General features: G+C 40.9%; 2 protein-coding genes across 2 annotated transcripts in view; both read right to left on the bottom strand.

Moving 5' to 3' along the window:
• Positions 1–5,445, bottom strand: part of LOC128738284 (roquin-1) — a 62,384-nt gene extending 56,939 nt beyond the window's left edge. Inside the window, exon 1 of the mRNA XM_053833299.1 lies at positions 5,332–5,445. The gene's annotated coding sequence lies outside the window, so the exon portion shown is untranslated. The remainder of the gene's footprint in view (positions 1–5,331) is intronic.
• A 9,413-nt stretch (positions 5,446–14,858) lies between these two features.
• On the bottom strand, positions 14,859–15,908 carry LOC128737980 (uncharacterized). The gene has a single exon (XM_053832773.1). The coding sequence runs from the start codon at positions 15,906–15,908 to the stop codon at positions 14,859–14,861; it is 1,050 nt and encodes a 349-aa protein (XP_053688748.1).
• Positions 15,909–20,951: the final 5,043 nt, after the last annotated feature.

Genomic DNA, 20,951 nt, shown 5'->3' with positions numbered 1-20,951 from the left:
TTTCATTCATTTTCATTTCATTTAATTTCATTTGTATTTCAATTCATCATAGAAAAAATTCTTGCCTCCAAAAATCCCTACATGCCAAATTTGGTTCCATTTTATTGATTAATTCTCGAGTTATGAGGAAATTTGTATTTTATTTGCATGGGAGCCCCCTCCTAAAAAAAGAAGGGATCCAAGTTCATCATAGAAAAATTTCTTGCCTCCAAAAGCCCCCACATGCCAAATTTGGTTCCATTTGATTGGTTAGTTCTCAAGTGATGAGGAAATTTGTATTTCATTTGTATAGGAGCCCCCCCCCCTCTCCTAAAGTGGAGAGGGGTCCTAATTTACCATAGACAAAATTCTTGCCTCCAAAAACTTTCACATGCCAAATTTAGTACGATTTGCGTGATTAGTTCTCGAGTTATGCAGAAATTTGTGTTTCATTTGTATGGGAGTCCCCCCTCCTAGTCCTCGACCCCAAAAACCCGAACATGCAAATTTTCACGCCAATCGGTTCAGTAGTATTCGATTGTATAAGGAACATTTCGACAGACAGGAATTCATTTTTATAGGTATAGATATTGCATACCGTCATCCGGGGATACTTGCAACACTTCGGCACATCGCGCTTTTGACAGCTCTAACGCATTTGTTTGTTAACGGGAAATTAGCAGTCATCAACTTTTCGTCGGAGAGCCCAATTTCGGAAGCAGTTTTTGGGCCCAAGCGCGGGGTTCTGTTTGTAAAAATTTAAATACTGATTTCTTCTTGTCAATATGAACACAGCGAATATATTTCCATGAACAGAATTTTTGTCTCAAACAAAAAAACTGCTTTTGAAATTGACAGAATCGATGACTTCTAATTTCACCTTAACATAACCATTTGTACCCAATGCCATTTTAAAGAAGGGACGTTTACCTATTGTTTAGTTATGTTTCATCCATTACATCATTGTTTTGCTTGTTTTTATACGATAGGAAAGTAATTTCACTTTCAGAATAGGAAAAATGGATGTGCAAAGCTGCGTCAGTTGATTGACTTGGAATTATTGAACTTGGAGAAGAAACGATGAATTCGTGTTGTTACTTCCAATATGGCGCGGCTTGCAACACTTATAAAAAGGAAAATTATCGTAATAGACAGTATGTACACAGTAAGTTTGCATCTGAAAGATGTTATTTTGTCTAACACCATCTCTAGAAAAATTAAAATTGTGAAAAATTCCACGTGCCTTGAAATGGCAACTTAGAGTCCGCCGACATGCTGCATTTTCACCGAATATCTTTAAAAAGCGATAGACGAAATTGGGAAATAAAAAACGCTGAGATACTGAAGCTCTTGTTTTACTACAAATACATTCAAAATATCTAAAAATAGTCATTCGCGGTTTGAAATCAGATATAAAATCATAAGAAACGCAAAATCAGAAGTGTTGCAATCAACCCCGTTTACTGGGTAACTTGCAACACCCCTATTTTCGGTTCATTCTACAGATTCTTTTAGTTTATATCTTTTCTCATAATTATAAATCAAAAGTACTCACTACTACACAAGTTTTGACTACTTACACTTGGACCTAAACGGTATACTTCGAAAGTTATACTAAGTCAAAGTTCAAAAGTGTTGCAAGTATCACCGGATGACGGTAGGGGTGTATCGTCGTGGTTGGGCCACGTTTTGGAATTCACTCATAACTTTCGTTTCAAAAGCAATTTTGGAAATCTAAATACATCGTTGCAAAGGTCTAAGAAAAAGGTATATTTCCGGAAAGTTTTGAACTGATTGCTTGAAAAATAAAAAAGTTATAGGCATTTACGTTAAGACAAGAAATGTTGTCATAGTCGGGCCATGTTGTGCAGGTTGGGCCACCGCAGAACATCTAAGACATACATATTGAAATTCTATATAGAGACATGAAAAGAATGAATTCCGTGATCAACGACTCATGTAGGTACAAATACCCTATTTTTAATTGCATTTTTGCGAAATTTTGGCGAGCTTGTAAAATCAATATTGCTACAATCGCCTTTTCCGAAGTGTACAACTACAATGAAAAAAACAACAAAAATCTAGATTTTTATCGTATTAATTTTGCTTTATTTCATCACATTTTACGTGACTGACATTCTCTAGCGATTATTGCGCTTCTGCGCTTAAAATTATGGTGGCCCAACCATGACTACTCAAGTGGCCCGACCTTTACAAATAGTGTTTTTCTAGTATTTCACTTTAGCCTTCCCAAACACCTTACTGGAGGGGATTTTTCTATAGTCTTCATGTGCAGCACAACACACTTCATACATTTTCAAAATTTATTTCGTTAATTGCATTTCATGAATCATTTCCTGAAGAAAAGTCCATTGCGCCTGGAAAACTTTTTTTTCAGATTTAGTCACTGAATTCAGAACAGGTGTTTTGAATACACGATTAAAACTCACAATATTGTGAAAAGTCAACTATCACAGTAAGAAGTTTTACAATGATTGTATCATAGATATCATGAGTTACTAAAACTGTAAAATCGTGATGGCCCGACCATAACAGTGGCCCGACGATAACGACAATATCCTATCATATTAATGGTTATCTTTACGGAATTAGGCGTTATTTAAAGCTATCGAGTTTACTTTCACAAAAAATAAATCTACAGCCAGCTTAATTATTGAGTGCTATAAATTGAAAAATCAACATTTTCCACATCCACAATGAATATTTCGCAATAAGCTTAAGGATTATGGAACGATTACCATTTATAACTAATGGTTTAACACAGTTGTAACGAACAGATGTTCTGTAAAAATCTACAACATATTTGTTAGCCCAGCAACGACGCTGCTTCATGTTGAATGCGACGCCGGCTGATTTGCACCGATAATATAATCATAGTAGTCTAAAACATTGTCTGTGCGACGAATGGCGGGAAAAGTAAAATATCGGTTTTCTACTATTTTTCAGTTTTTCGCGTAGATTTTCATTAATTTTTGTGTATAAACCTGACCCAGATCGAAACACAACTGAAAAAAGACACATCCGTCTAGCCGTTCTTGAAGATTCACTGTTTGTCATGATCTGTAGTACGAATCGCGATCTATGCATATGGCGATAACTCACAGATTTGATCAAAACCACTGATTTTCCATCCCTGGTTGTGACATAGTGCTATTTTCTTGGAGGCTTTTTGGCATAGTGCTTTTTTCTTTTTATTGGAGGGACACTCCAATAAAAAATAAGTGGTATGCAATACATGAACAAATATATCCAGTTGGAATAAATATATTATATACCTACCTAGAATTTCAGGAAAAAGGATTATTGTTACCCTACATGGAACGAATTCGGGTGTTTTAATAACACTTGCTGCCATTCTGCCAAAAATTTATTTATACAATCGTATGCTTTAAATCGAATGATGGAAAAGCTTGCTCTTTTTGGATATAAAATTGATCCGTTTCGCTACGACTCTTGGTTCATTCTGTTGTAGCGAAGGTCTTGGCACTACATCCCGCTTTCGGAACTTGGTTCTGGTTCTATTTGATTGACTTCGCAGTCAACTGTTAGTGACAGGAAAATTATGGGACTGTTGATTCTAACAGTCCCTATTGGTTGAGTTTGAAACATCTGCTTGAAGTGTGTAAAAGCTTCAGTTCCGTAAGCAGAACATGCAAAGATTTATCGTTTTAAAAAATTATGCCCTAGTAATTAAGAACTGTAGATTTTGTCACAGTCATAACCGAAATACCCATGTAAAAACAATAGATTGCGAAAAACGTACACATGAATGGCTTCTAATAGACGATTAGCTTACATACCTAACCAGTATATAGCCACCATTCCACCGCGGCTATAGACTCGCGGCGACAGGTACGTGAAACTGGAAAATTACCACAAAACCATGTGCGCACAGCAGTAATTAAACCACTGCTGATTGAAATATTATTTAAAATGTTACGAAATATTCAGAGCGATTTTTATGTTGGTAGAATTAAAATTAAACTGCTTATGTTGGTTTAACAAGATTGGTTTTTAAAGATTGCACCTGGAATGAATTTCGGGTACTGATCAGCATCAGATTGAAAATAATGCTGGCTTGTTGACCGACTTTGCATGCTGTGAAACAAAGCAGAAAGATCCCAGCTCCAAAAGGCTCGACCTGGCCGGAAATCGAACCCGATGTTACAACATTTAGAGCTAGCTAACGGACACTATTAACTAAAGCGCTAGTAAGTGTTCTCGATTTACCTTACAAAAATATTCCACATAATTCAACATGATGTTTTGATTACTACAAATTTGTGTGATCCAATAAATCAATGACCTAATAAGATGGTATAATTCAGAGCTGACGGGGGTACTACCTGTATTAACATAAATTATAACATGGATTATGCATCTGGCAACAACGAAAATTGATAGATAGGTATTTAATCTTTCACGTGAATTAGTATTTCCACAGCTGCAGTCGTCGATACGTGTGAATTATTTGATACACTACTTATTATGACTTTAAAATGTAGAATAATGACAAAAATATCTAGAAATGTGAAAAATATCACAGTGAAAACGATTGATATTGCGTAGCAATGTAATTGACACATGAAACTATTACTGTCTTACGCAGTACTTTGTATTCGTTTCTTTCGAAATAATAATTGTATCTACAAAATACACTGCGTATAATTTAGAGCAGTTTTACTAAAGTCTGACATATTTCAATAGGTAAAACCATTAATCAAAGCATATTTTAACAGTAAAATCATTAATTCGCTTTGCTGTCTCACCAGTCAGAATTGTCTACGTGTAAACGAAAGTAGTCGATCTTACAGCACTGCCATATGTAGCTGCGATCAAGAGCTCGCTTTTTTCAAACCGTTTTCTTTTGCATATGCCAAGTGCTATTTTCTGAAAACACAATTTAAAGTCATGAAATTTTCTAACATTTATCCACTGGCTGGCTACGTGGTGCAAATGGACGGATAGGCTGCCGAAAATTATGCCCATACTTCAATGTCTTCGCAGCCAACTCAACTATTCCAGGAATTTTCTTTGTAGTCGAAGTGGTACTTCTTGATTTGTCAATTTGCCAACTTTCAACCCGGATTTCGGAAATCGTGATTCACTTTTTTCTTCATGCACACGCACCGTTCACTGATTTTCTTCTTCCTGATTCATTTTGATCTTTTTAGTACTCTTTCATCTACTTCACCTGTGGCCTTTTCTCGAAATGACCAGCCAGGCAAGATTTTCATCTGAACCTTAAAATCAACCATACTGACTGTGATGAAATCGAATTTTTTCACAGAACTCTCTTAAGATTAGGAAACATAATAAGCTTTTCTTTACCTTGAACAGCAATTTTAAAAAACATTACACATTTCCTAATTGGCGCAAGCAAAAAGTTATTTTTCAAGACATTTTTTTCCACACTCGTACTCTCACGTCTCGCGCACTTCTGCTTCGTTTCTAGGTTTTCCTGACACTGCCGATCGTTCGCCTTCACTTTTTTGCTATTCGTCTTTCGGATAGTTTTTCGTTTGCCTCACATCCCTCTTCGCTCTATCACCGTTTGACGTATGCACATTTTTTCCTGCTACATACGATTTGTTGCCAGAAAATTAGAGAAATGACAAGAATTATTATGGAATTTATTGTGTCCTTCGATTTTACGTCAGGTATGCGCATATGAGGTTTTATCAACTGAACAATGATAGAGTTTCAATGCGTAAAAAGTGAGCTTTATTATTACCATTTCAGTACTGAATGCTGATACTGTAAATGGCATAAAGTGTATGAAACGTGATCGTCGTCATTAAACTAACATACAAATTCAAGCAGGACAATTATTCTAGCAGCTCTGTTGGTATCGACATTTTTTCATGCCAACAGAAATGTCAATTAGAATGCTGTCATTGTCATTTCTGGATTCTGGCATCTCTGCTTAGAGCATGCTTATCATTTACGTCATTATTTTCGCATTTTTACCCAAGGACTGCACTCCACTGGAAATTTACTAAACAAAAGAGTGAAAATTATCAGAAACTATCAGATGACAGGAAACGAACATTAAAAAATTTTACGACGCAAATACAATTCGCGTTAACGGCATTAAACGATCTCTTGCACACTTATAGAAATACCCATATGTACGTGTGAGTGAAAATCTGCCAAAATGTTTCGATCTCTTGCGTACTTTAAGAAATTCCTATTCCGCAATAATAAACTTTTGGAGGTGGCAGCAACTTACGTTCGTCAACACGAATCGCACATCAGCAATCCTTATTCCTTTTGCAATAGTCGCACGAATAGTCGGTTTTGTCGGCGCTGCTTTGAGCAGCCTTTTTTCCATTTTCTACTGATGCGGATATCATGACAAACATTTCAATACGTCGGAGAGCACACGAGTACTTCCTTGAAAGTTGAAAGATTTCAGCAGTTCAGAACTCCAGCATAGTTGCTCGTATTGTATCCTGTCTGCCACCACGAGGAGGTAGGGATAGCACAGAGAACAGGCTACCAGGTAATTGACAAAAAAGTGTGTAAAAGGTTTTTATGTAATCTACGAGTAATCCTTCAACAGAGGACAAGGCACTGGGGGTATTTATGTATTTCTAGATAGAATTAACAAAAGGGCGAATGTCGCAAATATAAACAAATCGGGTGAGAGTTATTTTTTGCTGGACCAGCATAGGAAAATCAACTCTCACTCGGTTTGTTTACGCTTGCGACATTCAGCCTTTTGTTAATTCTATCTTCATTTAGTCGTTTACTACAGACGGTACACTCAAAATATTCTGCACATAACTAATGGTAAATTTCCATATGAAATTCCAGATGATTATCATGTGCCGTATATAAGCACAATCCGCCTAGAAATACACATAAAAATTACACGGATATGAATAGTATGTGCAAAAGTTTCGCGTACCCATAAATTATAACTGTTTGGCATATAAAGTTCATGGACTGGGCACATTGCAAAAATCTATGTGTGGGACACATAGAAACTATACGAAAAGTTTTCTCAGTGTAGATAAAGTATATAGATGCGCCGAGAGAAAAACTGTCTATTTCGCTTTTTTTGTTTATTTTATTTAAACGGTTTTGGCAACCAGTCAGAATGGATCAATCTTCCTATAATCAGCAGTAAGTTGCGTGAATCGCGAGGTATGTTCCGTGGAACTTCGCGAATTACGACGCATATTCTGCCAATTGAATAAGCCAATTGAATTTTTTAAAGCATTATATAAAATGTTTAGGGTAACTAATCCATATATTGTTAGTAAATCAATAGTTAAAGTTTTAACATTTCAGATAGTTACAAAACTTAGTCGCCCCTGCCTATATACAATGAAACACAAGTTTGTTTACTTTGCTCATTTGGAGCCTCGATTTGACGGTTCAATTGGTATTTTATGCCCCGCTCTTTGGGCGTCTGTAAATCTGTACTTTATATATCGTCTGTATCGTTTACTATAGTCCTATTGGCGACTCCCGCTCTTCCTATCGACCAGCATGTAAGGTTACTTGAGTTTCCCGCAATGGACGATCCGAAAACCAAATAGCCCATATTTCGACAAACATTAAAAAAAGGCCAAACAACCAAATGTAAACAAATTGATAAAGAATTCGTTTTCCTATGCTCCTCTAGCAAAAAGGAACTCACTTACCGGAAGTCGTGCTTACTACGGACTCCACAAGACCCGAAGATCTGGTAATCTTCACCCGCGTACCAAATGTACTGTATACAGTGGACCCCCGTTCCTTTGAACGATTCCTCATGCAAACTAACGGTTACTTTTTAATTTGAACAACTGGTAACCCTTAATATGCTGAAACCTATGTGAACTGGCCGCCCTGCTCTTTGTTATTGTTTTGGTGGTTTGTTTTAGTTGGCAGTTGCAAGTGCGAATATTGCATGCATTTTCCGATCGGATTTCTATCGTAATCGTTAGGAAAACGAAATGTGAAACCGATTAAACACGCTAGGTCAGTGCAAACAAATCGTGTTTATGTGCATTGTCTGCATAAACAAATGATGTCATGTTGAGAATGACATTTGAACCATTTTTAATTTGCATATCGTGCAAACCAGCGGGGTTCAAATTAAAAAGTGTGCAGATTATAAATGGTCAAACGAACGGGGGTCTACGGTACTTGCGTATAAATGTATGAATGATATTGCGCTCTTCACACTCAATTGGACTGCACAGTTATTAAGTGCAACCTTCAAAACTGTGATGAAAAGTGTGCTACTGATAATATCGTTAGTAATCTTATATCGATAATACCATCAAACTTTATCGTCATGGAAGAATATCGAAAATTGGAGGGTTTAAAGTGAAATCTTCTTCTTGGTTTGTTATTATTTTAACATTTTTGTTCTATTTCTTACGTATTTTTGCTTATATTGCCATATTATCGCTATTAATTACTAACGATAACAAAACTTTATCAATAATCTTTATAGATTTTGACCTACATTTCCCATCATTACAACTCTCCCATCTGAGCTGACATTTGATTTAGCAGTGGCGCCAGTACCAGTTGTAGGGAAAGTAAATAGTATTTAATTTTTCATTTATTTCATATATGCTGCATATTTATTCAAGTTATGAATTATGCGTGGAATTATGTATTTAGAAACTATTTTTATATTATTCTTTGCGTCGATAACAACTCTACGTAAGCATTAGAATTTAAATAGAAATCAACCAAGATCCATGGTGTTTTCCCACGAAATTTTGGCAACTTTTCTCACCTACAAAATGTGTGACTGGACAAGTGTGTTCAAAATCCAACTTTCAATGCAAAGAGCAATACTTGCTCGAGATACGAGGGCATATTATAAAGTCTCCGCAGTTCCTGGTTCTAGAGCTAGATTGGTATGAAAACTAGTGAGAAGCGTAGAAGGAAAGGAAGGATGAAAACACCAACACTTTATGCACGGATAATAAGCAGTTCGCTCACTCTATAGCGATATTGCAAAAATATCGAAGTGCGGAACAACACCTGGATAAGATCACAATAGATCAAAATGCTGGTCATAGTGATAATATCCATACAAAAAAAATCGTTCTGAGAAACGCTCTAATAGGAACTGAATCGAAAAATGACACTTCGACGAACAGCTGAATGGCGCCCCGGCGGGAAACCATGGCAGCGGAGAAAGCAATTTCGTCGGTATGACCAACGGGGAAGGGGTACCAACCCCAACAATAGGTAAAGTTAAGCAGGTCATCATGCAGCTAAAGAATAAAAAAGCTGGCATCGGCGCGGAGATTATAAAATGGGACCAAAAAAGCTGGCACCGTCTAATTGTTAGAATTTAGGACACAGAACAGCTACCGGAAGAGTGGAAAGATGGGTTATCTATCCGATCTGCGAGAAAGGTGACAAGCTGGACTGTGAGAACTATCGTGCGATCACCGTTCTTAACATCGTCTACAAAGTGCGGTCCCAAATCATTTTCCGCTGACTGTCACCAATTGTGAACATAATTGTTGGAATTTAACAAGTATCGGAATTTAACAACGGTATCGTTGAAGGACGGTTAACAACGGATCAAATATTATACTGTGGCAGATCCTCCAAAAAGGCAGTGAATGTATAACACAGAGAACAGATTAACAGGCTCGAAGGAAATAATCGATTTTTTGTGTGTAAAATCTGTCGGTAGCGCCCTCCAGAAATAGTTTGCCTAACGCATCAAAAAATATCCTTGTACCTTTATCAATATTTCTTTGTGCTGGAGTTACATAGCAGTGATGGCAGCGCCATCAAGATTTAGTTTGCCACTTACAGCCCAAGGGGTGCTCTATTGAAGGATTACTCGTAGATTACATAAAAACCTTTTACACACTTTTTGTCGATTACCTGGTAGTCTGTTCTCTGTGTGTATAATTCCCACGCACCATTTGCTCGTTGACTTCGATGCTGCATATGATACTATCGACCGAAAAGAGCTATGGAACATCACGAACGAGAACGGCTTCCATAAGAAGCTGATGGAACTGATTTAATTTACAATGGATAGTATGCTTGAATCCATGGGCCTGCTTCGAGGTCGTCGGCCTCTGACGGGTTATCTGCTAAATATTGTTTTCGCTGGTCTCTCATCCGGCATCCTTGCTGCGTGGCCAGCCCATTGTAGCCTGCCGTGTTTTAGTCGTTTCACAATATCCGCATCTTTGAATGCTTAGTATATTCTATGATTCATGCGCCTGCGCCATACCCTTTCGTCTGATATGCCGCCAAGAATTTATCGCAGGATCTTACGCTAGAAAACACCAAGAGCTCGTCGGTCTCTCTCCTGCAACATCCACGCTTTGTGCCCATAAAATACCACCGGGAGAATTAGCGTCTTATAAAGCGCGAGTTTTGTACGGAGTTACAGGCTTCTGGACCTCAGTTGGCTACGTAATCCATAGAAGGCCCTGTTGGCAGCCGCTATCCGCTTTTTCACCACCACTGCAGTTCCAACAGTTTGGTAGAATTTATGAAAAGCCCTATCCTCGCAGCTTTCATCTTAAGATGCGTGTACGCTTCTTCCACAGCTCTAGGGTTAACACCGAGGATATCGATGTCGTTCGCGAACTTTAAGAGCATATGATATTTCGTGGTGATGGTACCGCTTCTCTGCACTTCTGTCTTTCGAATAGCACATTCCAGTACCCAAGCAACAATTTTGTTGTATAATAGCTTATCAAGCACTTGTTTCACGGATGTTAGCTATACAATAGTTGAATAAGCTATTCTTAAACAAAAATGTTTGTTGGGTACTTACTTAGGTGGCTTGCCGTCCTAAGACAAAGCATGTTGAACAAAGTTTCTCCATGTAACTCGGTTGAGGGCTACCGCTGTTCAATTCCAAACACCGAGTACTCTCCGCCAAATCTCGTTCCACCTGGTCTAACCATCTTGCTCGCTGCGCTCCTGGTCGTCTTGTTCCTACCGGATTTGAGGCGAACACCACCTTTGCAGAGTAGTTGTCCGGCATTCTTGCAACATGCCCTGTCATCGTATCCGTCCAGCTTTAGCCACCTTCTGGATACTGCGTTCGCATAGAGTTGTGCGAGTTCATGTTTCATCCTCCGTTCTCCTGTACGCCGCCGTAGATCGTTCTTAGCACTCGTCGTTCGAAAACTGCGAGCACTCGCAGGTCCTCCTTAAGCATTGTCCATGTTTCATGCCCGTAGAGAACAACCGGTCTAATAAGCGTCTTGTACAGGGTGCACTTTGTACGGGGACTTAGTCTGCTCGATCGCAATTGCTTGTGAAGCCCATAATAAGCACGACTTCCTCTGATAATACGTCTCCGAATCTCACGACTGTTATCATTGTCCGCCGTTACCAATGAGTAAAGGTAGACAAATTCGTCGACTATCTCAAAATCATTGCCGTCGATCGATATACTACTGCCCAAGCGGCGTCGTTCGGCCTCGGTTCCGCTGGCCAGCATGTACTTTGTTTTAGACGTATTTACCTTTAACCCAATCTTTTCTGCTTCGCGCTTTAGTCTGGTGTACTTGTGGCGACATCATGCAACTTTACCCTTAGACCACAATCAATCTGTACCACATACGCAAGCACTCAATCCGATCACACTACTCGATCATACTATATAGTGACACAATAGGTACTTACCACAAAAAGTTGTACAAAGAAGTTTAGTTTAATATAGACACTCGATCACGATAGTCGCCTCCGCGTTCAATCGTTACAGCGCTATCCGAAATCCATTTTGGGGAACAAACGTACCCCCATATATTGGTGACCCCGACCGAACAGGTCAAAAATAGTTCCAAAACCGCGTAAAAGTTATCCGCGTACCGCGTTATAGAAAATTGTCGCGAAAAAACACCTTTTCGAACGAAAAAACCACGCCAAAGTGAAACCATTACCCAATGGCTACCGAAAATACACGTACGGAAGACACACGTACGGAAAACAATAGCCCTGTGAAAAGTGAAGATGGCGCGGGTAAAGAAACCGCCATCATTGCAAAAATTAACTACCCGGATTTCCACCCAGACGACATAGACACGTGGTTTCTATGTCTAGAAGCCGCGTTCAGCGTGAATTCAGTGAAAAACGACAAATTTAAGTTCAACGCTGTCATCGTTGCGCTCGGCTCGCGCGCCAAATTTGTACATACCGTCATCGCTAATTGCAACGCGTCTTCCAACAACGACAAGTATAAGACAATTAAAGCCGCTGTTATCGCTCATTTTCGGCCATCGGAGACACAGCGACTCACTAGCTTATTGTCCGGGATGATATTAGGCGATCAAAAACCCAGCGTACTTCTATCGGAAATGAGACGCCTAGGAGGAGCTGGCTGCAGCGATAGCGTCCTATCCAATTTGTGGTTACGTGCATTACCAGATACCGTTCGCTCGATTATCGCTGCCATACCAACTGCATCTCTCGATGGACAAGCCAGCGTCGCTGATAAAATAATGGAAGCCCCAAGGAGTGACATCTCGGCAGTTAGTAGTGCCGAACCCGGATCATCCGTTTCAAGTTTGGAACAGCACATAGAAGCTCTTTCCCGTAGGCTGGATGAAGTCTTGTCAGGCAGCTTCCGCGGCCGCGAACGAACCAGGGACCCATCTCGGCATCGTTCATCTAGCCGGCGCTCAGCAACACCATCGCAGCCCCGCACCCCGCGTAGATGGATTTGTTGGTTTCATTACCGCCACGGTGCCCAGGCCCGCAAGTGCGAAAAGCAGAAAGGAGATAACCCGAGCATCCCGTGTATTTTTTTCGACGGGAACATTCAGGTGTACACCCGACCGAGGGATTCATAGTCACCTTACCACCAGCGACACCACCTGTTGAACCAGTACAAAAGCCGACCAGAACCGAATTGAACCAACCCTCCAACATCCTACGTATACACGTTCATGACCACCACACATCTACGAATTTTCTCATCGACACCGGTGCGGACATTTCGGTTATTCCACCCTTACCCCGAGAACAACTTCATGCATCAAATGCGAAAAAGCTTTTTGCAGCTAACGGCAGCTCTATTAGGACATACGGCACTAAACGTTTGACTCTCGATATTGGACTTCGTCGGTCATTTGTTTGGATTTTTATTGCAGCTTGCAAGAAAAATCCTCAAAATGCGATTATCTTGACATGTTGGATCAAGTTGTCATAATGTAACCGCTTAACATTAAAGTCAATGCGTTATATGCAGGTGAGAAAATGCTGCAAACAGGGTATTAATGCAATGTCAAATATTTTTCTAATATTTTCTAAATTGATAGTTCAGCAATGTCGAAACAGAGCAACGCTTAATTTTAAAAACAAACTCCATTGTTTGGTGCGGTTATTTGACGTCGTAGCTAGTGTGATAATCGATATCTTGATATCTTTATAGTAAATACCCACAAATACCTTTTTCTTCTATACCTTTTAATATCTCATTGGGTAAAACTTACACGCACCTGTCATCTGTTTTCCTGACTATACATTCCAGATAACTCGATTTGGTTTTATTTCTGGTGGACATTGCAGTTTACAATTGCCTCCAACGGAAACTATATGGAACGTGAAAAACTGACTGAGGAAGAACACGAGTTCGATCATGTCGATTATGAGGTGGAATTCCTCGAGGATCTCGACGGACAAAATACGTTTGATAGTTTTAATGCTGGCGACAGTGGTGATACTACTGCACTGCTCTGTTCGGAACCCGGACCATCAAATCCAGCTAAACGAGTAAGTCCATTTTAATGTCTTATCTTGTATAATTAAATTATTATTATTCCTTTCTAGAGAAAAACGAACAAACCCGGAAATCGAAGTGTTTTAGCAGTGCCAGAGGAGCTGTTGCTTGGATCCATGGAGAAGGATAAACAATATTGCTTCAAAGGCGTTGTTTACGAAAAAAAATTTAAAAACCAGAAGTCTTTCGAACGGTGCGGTAACATAATGGTATCCAGCGACTATGTGGATGACGTACTCGAACAGATTTGGCAATATTGTACCAAATTTATTTATCGCGGGGTTATTTTTCCGGATACGACCGATGATAGAGGAGAGTTAAAATGGGAAGATCCACCTATGTATAAAGACTGCGATAAATTCATGACGTTCCACGATAAAGTCAGCAAGCGAAATATTGCACCTTCTAAAGTTGATGGCCATGCACTCCAAAACTGGCTGACGAAAGACGTAACAGTTATTTTGTACAAATACTCTGATGCTGTTTCTACGCTTCAAAAATGGAACTTATTGGAGAGCCAATTGCTACGCTCGCAATCAACAGACCGTGCAGGGGCTGAATCTATAACATCACTTAATGAAATCAAAGAAGAGCTTAAGGGTCGCCATGGACGTTATTTGAGTGCTGATGACGTCAATTGGGGATGCTGGGCAAACTGGATTTGCAGCAAACCACTAAACATGCGCGATGACTTGATGCGACAAACACCACCCCAGCATATTATTGGACTTTTCAGTACGGTTCCTGTTCACAGCGATGTTCTTTTGGCAAAGGCGAGATTAGATATGCAGGTAGCTTCCACTGTAAATAATGTTTATGTGAAAGTATTACATGATCTAAAAGAAGATCATCAGCAATTGGTAAACATAACATCCGTTATCGGCCAGCGAATCTCGATGCTACAGGAAAAGCAGGTTGAATATGAAAACATGCTCACTGCCATGAATAGTTCAATATCAGTAAGGGAAAATAAGTTTTCTGTAGAGTTGGCACAATCAGTAACAGATTCTATTGATGTAGACCATGAGTAAAAATTTCTTTTAAGTTTCTAAACGAATAAAGAAATATTTATATATAATATATATAAAATTAAAGATACTGTACAAAGGTCGATATCCTTACACTATTTAATTTATGTTTTGAATCCAAATGTTCTCATATCTTGACCCAAACCAATGCTGGGATCAAAAATTCCTCCGGGGAAATACCCACATTTTTTAAAGATATTCGAGCAATTAAAGTTTTTGAAATGACCCAAAGCCTCACAAATGTAAATAATCATATCTTTAGAGCTATTCTCAACATATGTTTTTTTAAGATGCCTTTTAAGGTAGCCAAATATGTACTCGATGGGATTATAAAAAGGAGCATATGCTGGTAAAAAGATGACATTAATACCTAATGATCGTAGGTACTCTACAATTGCCTTATGACAATGAATACGAGCGCCATCCATTATCAATGTACTATATTGTCCTGGGTGTCGTTTTACTACTCCACTCAACACAAATGAGCGAACGCAATCAAAAAATTTTTGCCGCGTGAAAGTACCTTCAGTGGAAAAGGTTTCAATAATCCCATTGCATCCCAAGAAACTTAACATTGAGCATCTAGGGCGCCTATTAAACTCCCCACGAAATATAAGTCGTTTTCCCAATGGTGCATAACCTTTAGTGCGAAGCATGCCACGGTTATCAAAAGATACTTCATCAAAAAACACCAGGTTGTGTATATCCCATTTTATGATGCTCATATCTGAATGAAATCGGTAGATATCTCGTTGCCGTAGTTGAATTGCTCGTCTTTCCAGTACTTTCCAGCTATAACCTTCTGCATGCAGGATCCGGCTGATCGAAGCAGTGCTGATAGACTTATGAAATGTCCTTTGAAATCGTTCTTTGGTTTCGTAGAGGTACAGAATAGGACAATTTCGGTACAAATCCACAATCCAAGACCTTTCCTTCGGGCCAAATTCCAAGTATACTTTTTCTCTTTCCTTTCGACTAAAATACTTATTTTCCTCATACAGCCGAATCCATTGAGAAATTGTGGAACGATGTTTAGCATAAATTTTAGCTAATGTAGACTTGTTGACGCCCAAATAATAATATCCGTAGAGACAGTGGTAAACGGTGTTAACGGAAGCATGACGACCAAAAACATTTTCGCGTATTCCGGCCATTTAGAGTTAGAGATCGCCACAAGAGAATTCACATACCTGTAAAAATTGTGTAAAAATTTCAATTCAGGATTATTAATGATCCATTTCTGAAGAAGTTTCATGGAATTATTTACCAATAAAATATTTAGAATCATCCGTATACAACATGTTTAGTTGAACTCGATTAGCAAATGAAAAAAAAACAAAACAACCTGACTTTTGACATTGCGTTTATCTCGCGGGTATCTTTTGAGCGCGTTATCACCGCCGCCCTATGCGGATTTTTCATAACCGCCGCAATACCATCGCTGACGTCAAATCGCCGATCATCGGAGCAGACTTTTTGCGTCATTACGATTTGCTTGTAGATCTGCGGAGAAACAAGCTTATCGACAACACAACGAATTTTGAAATCAACGACATCCAGGTAGTTGCTGAACCAGCTATAACAACGTACAACGTCAATTCACCTTTCGCGAGTATCCTGAAAGAATTCAAGGACATCATTATCCTCGACATGAACCATCGACCAACAAGAACGCAAACCGTGCACCAGATAATCACAACAGGCCAGCCAGTGTTTTGTCGCCCCCGCCGGCTTCCCGTAGACAAGTTGAATGAAGCCAAAGCAGAATTTCGTTTTCTCATGGAGCAGGGAATATGCCAGCCTTCAAAAAGTTGCTGGGCCAGCCCGCTCCATATGGTCAAAAAACCAGACGGAAAATGGCGTCCGTGCGGTGATTATAGAAACCTCAACGCCATCACTGTTCCTGATCGCTATCCCGTCCCACATATACAAGACTTCTCTAGTATCTTGCACGGTAAGACAATTTTTTCCTGTATTGATCTGCAACGTGCATATCATCAGATTCCCGTGGCACCGGAAGACATCCCGAAAACGGCTATTACGACGCCTTTCGGGTTGTTCGAGTTCAAATTCATGACGTTTGGTCTGCGGAACGCCGGTCAAACGTTGCAGAGACTTCTTCATGACATCTTGAGCGACCTGGACTACGTGTTTCCTTATGTCGACGATTTATGCATCGCATCGGAAAACTTTGCCCAACATGAACAGCACCTGCGCGCAGTATTTCAACGACTTAGAGAGAACGGCCTCACGATCAACGTCGGCAAATGCCAGATTGGCTTACCTGAGGTCAATTTCCTGGGACATCTCATCACTTCAGATGGCATCAAGCCCAAACCAGACAAGGTAGAGGCAATTTTGCGAATTCCTCGGCCTACTGTCTCCAAGGAACTGAAAAGGTTTTTGGGCAGCATAAATTTTTATCGGCGGTTCATTCCGAATGCCGCCGACAGTCAACAACTTCTGCAGTCCATGATTCCGGGAAACATCCGAAACGACCAGACACCGCTCACCTGGGATGATTCGACATATGCTGCCTTCGAAAAGTGTAAACTGGATTTAGCAAACGCCAGTATGTTGGCACACCCTTGTGCAAATGCTTCCCTTGCTTTGGAAGTCGACGCATCAGCCACGGCCGTCGGCGCAGTTCTGCACCAGTTCGTCGAAAAAGGACGTCAACCACTAGGATTTTTCTCCAGCAAATTAAGTGATTGCCTCCGGAAAGCCAGCACGTATGACAGAGAGTTGTACGCAATGTATGCAGCAGTTAAACATTTCAAGTATGCTTTGGATGCCCGTACCTTTTGCATTTACACCGATCACAAACCTCTCGCCGTGGCCTTCCAACAACGTCCAGAAAAGGCCACTCCTACACAACAGCGTCGACTTGCTTTCATAAGTGAATATACAACCGATATTCGGCATGTGCCCGGTGAAGCGAATAAAGTAGCCGACATGCTGAGCCGCATCGAAGCGATCACCAACACCGATGACGTCATTGATTTCGAGCTTTTGGCCAAACACCAACAAGGTGATCCCGATCTTCAGTCATTCCTAGATGCACCACCGCTCAACACAGGAGTGAAACTGAAATCGCTAAAATCCCCACTCTGCCCGATTCCAATTTATTGTGATATTTCGACAAATTCAATCCGGCCATTTGTCCCGAAAGAGTTCCGTACACAGATTATTCGCAAACTACATTCTGCTTCTCATCCTGGTGTGCGGGCCACGACTCGTTTAGTCACCGATCGTTTCGTATGGCCATCGATCCGGCGTGACTGTAAAAATTTTGTTGTCCACTGCATACCTTGCCAAAAGTGTAAAGTTCAGCGTCACAATAAATCTCCAATCGTCCAAATTCGAATACCTGCAGAAAGATTCGCTCACATCCACATGGACCTGATCGGGCCGTTACCACCGTCCGACGGGAATGCATATTGCTTAACTATGGTTGACAAATTCACCCGTTGGCCAGAAATAGTTCCTATACCGAATATTACAGCAGCTACTGTGGCAAAGGCGTTTGTGAATGGCTGGGTCTCACGATTTGGAGTACCAGTCAATGTTACAACGGATCTCGGTAGGCAGTTTGAGTCCTGTCTATTCAACGAGTTGACCAGACTACTTGGAATCAACCACCTCAGAACAACCCCTTACCACCCTCAGGCGAACGGGCAAATCGAACGGACCCACCGTCAACTAAAAGCAGCGATCATGTGCCACAAAAATCCCAAGTGGACTGATTCACTATCTTTCGTTCTTCTAGGTATGAGGACAGCAATCAAAGAGGATATGCAAGCATCGCCAGCGGAGATCACTTTTGGCACATCACTACGTCTGCCAGGTGAGTTCTTTGCTGACAGTTATTCGACACAATCGGCTTCGGAAGTCGTAATCGAACTGAAGACTGCCATGGCAAAATTACGGCCGATACCCACAGCAAACCATTCCAAGGCAGCTACGTTCATCCAGAAGGAGTTAAGCCACTGCACCCATGTCTTCGTAAGAGTCGATGCAGTAAAACCTCCACTATCACCACCGTTCGTTGGACCATATCGTGCGTTACGGCGAAAACGAAAAGTGTTCATCATTGACATCAACGGCAAACGGTCACCGATTTCTATCGATCGGTTAAAAGCAGCGTTCGTGCAGGCTGAAGAAGAATCACCGAAAAATAGTAACAGCATTACACCCCCAGCTGTTGTTGTCGCACTCGAGCCCTATCGCACCAGATCCGGACGTCGTGTAAGGATTCCCCGCGAATATTGGAAAAATTGAGGGGGAAGTACTGTGGCGACATCATGCAACTTTACCCTTAGACCACAATCAATCTGTACCACATACGCAAGCACTCAATCCGATCACACTACTCGATCATACTATATAGTGACACAATAGGTACTTACCACAAAAAGTTGTACAAAGAAGTTTAGTTTAATATAGACACTCGATCACGATAGTCGCCTCCGCGTTCAATCGTTACAGCGCTATCCGAAATCCATTTTGGGGAACAAACGTACCCCCATATACTGTTCAGCCACCGCCACAGATGTTATGCCGATAATATCCATGTCATCGGCAAAGCAGACGAATTGACTAGATTTGTTGAATATCGTGCCCCGCGTGTTAATATCCGCTCGGTTCATAACACCTTGTAGTGCTATGTTGAACAGCAGGCATGAAAGACCATCACCTTGACGAAGCCCTCTGTGTGATTCGAATGAACTTGACAATCCACCCGAAATCCGAACACAGCACTGTGTACCATCCATCGTAGATTTAATCAGTTTGAAGAGTTTCCTGGGGAAGCTGGTCTCGTCCATGATGTTCCATAGTTCTTTTCGGTCGATGGTATCATATGCGGCTTTGAAGTCAACGAACAAATGATGCGTGAGAACTCTGTATTCACGGCCCTTTTGGAGGATTTGCCACAGTGTAAATATTTGATCCGTTATAGACCGACCTTCGACGAAGCCGGCTTGATAAGTTCCCACAAATCTGTTCGCAATTGGTGATAGTCGGCGGAAAATGATTTGGGACCGCACTTTATAGGCGGCATTGAGAACGGTGATCGCTCGATAGTTCTCACAGTCCAACTTGTCGCCCTTTTTATAGATCGGGTAGATAATCCCATCTTTCCATTCCTCCGGTAGCTGTTCCGTATCCCAAATTCTAATAATTAGCCCCGGTGCATACAAACGGCTAGCTTTTCTGATCCCATTTTAAAAAGCTCCGCTCCGATGCCATCTTTTCCAGCTGACTTGTTATTCTTTAGCTGCATGATGGCCTCCTTAACCTCGCCTACCGTTGGTGCTGGCACTTCTTCCCCGTTTGTTGCACCGTTGAAATCGCTTTCCCCGCCGCCATGGTTCTCCGCCTGGGCGCCATTCAGGTGTTCGTTGAAGTGCTGCTTCCACCTATCGGTCACCTCACGATCGTCCGTCGAATACTGCCAGTCTTATCCCGACAGATTTCGGCTCGCGGCACAAAGCCTTTGCGGGATCCGTTGAGTTTCTGGTAGAACTTTTGCGTTTCGTGAGAACGATGCAGCCGCTCCAACTCTGCATATTCCTGCTCTTCCAGGTAGCGCTTTTTCTCTCGAAAGATTTGGTTTCGCTGCATCTTCTTCTGTTTGTGTCTTTCCATGCTCAGCAGCACATTCCAATGCAATGTTGAACAGCAAATTCGATAGTCTGTCACCTTGTTTCAAACCATCTAACGTCACAAACAAATCCGATGTCTCACCCGCTATCCTGACGCTTGATTTTGAACCATCGATCGGTACACATCGACGGCGATGAGTTTGCGGTAGTTGGCGAATTTGTCTATCTTGATATCTTGACTCATTGGTGACGACAGACAATGACACCAGCCGTGAGATTCGGAGGCGTGCTGTCAGTCGTACTTACTATGGGCTTTACGAGGGCGCACTGAGCGCCCGTACAAAGTTAGACCGGTTGTTTTCTACGGGCATAAAACGTGGACGCGGAGTTATTGAAAAACGATCTGTGGCGCACTGGGGAATAGAGTATGGTGGTGAAGGATTGAGCCATGGATTGGCACAGCTCTATGGCAAACCCAGTATTCAAACGGTGGTTAAAGCTGGACGGATACGATGGGCAGGGCGTGTTGCAAGAATGCCGCATAACTACCCTGCAAATATGGTGTTCACTTCAAATCCGGTAAGAACAAGA

The sequence above is a fragment of the Sabethes cyaneus genome, chromosome 2, assembly GCF_943734655.1.
Source record: "Sabethes cyaneus chromosome 2, idSabCyanKW18_F2, whole genome shotgun sequence".
Lineage (NCBI taxonomy): Eukaryota > Metazoa > Arthropoda > Insecta > Diptera > Culicidae > Sabethes > Sabethes cyaneus.
This window is presented reverse-complemented; position numbering and strand designations above follow the sequence as displayed.

Excerpts from the sequence above, each read along its gene's own strand:
- LOC128737980 (XM_053832773.1), bottom strand. The coding sequence starts at position 15,908 with ATGGCCGGAATACGCGAAAATGTTTTTGGTCGTCATGCTTCCGTTAAC.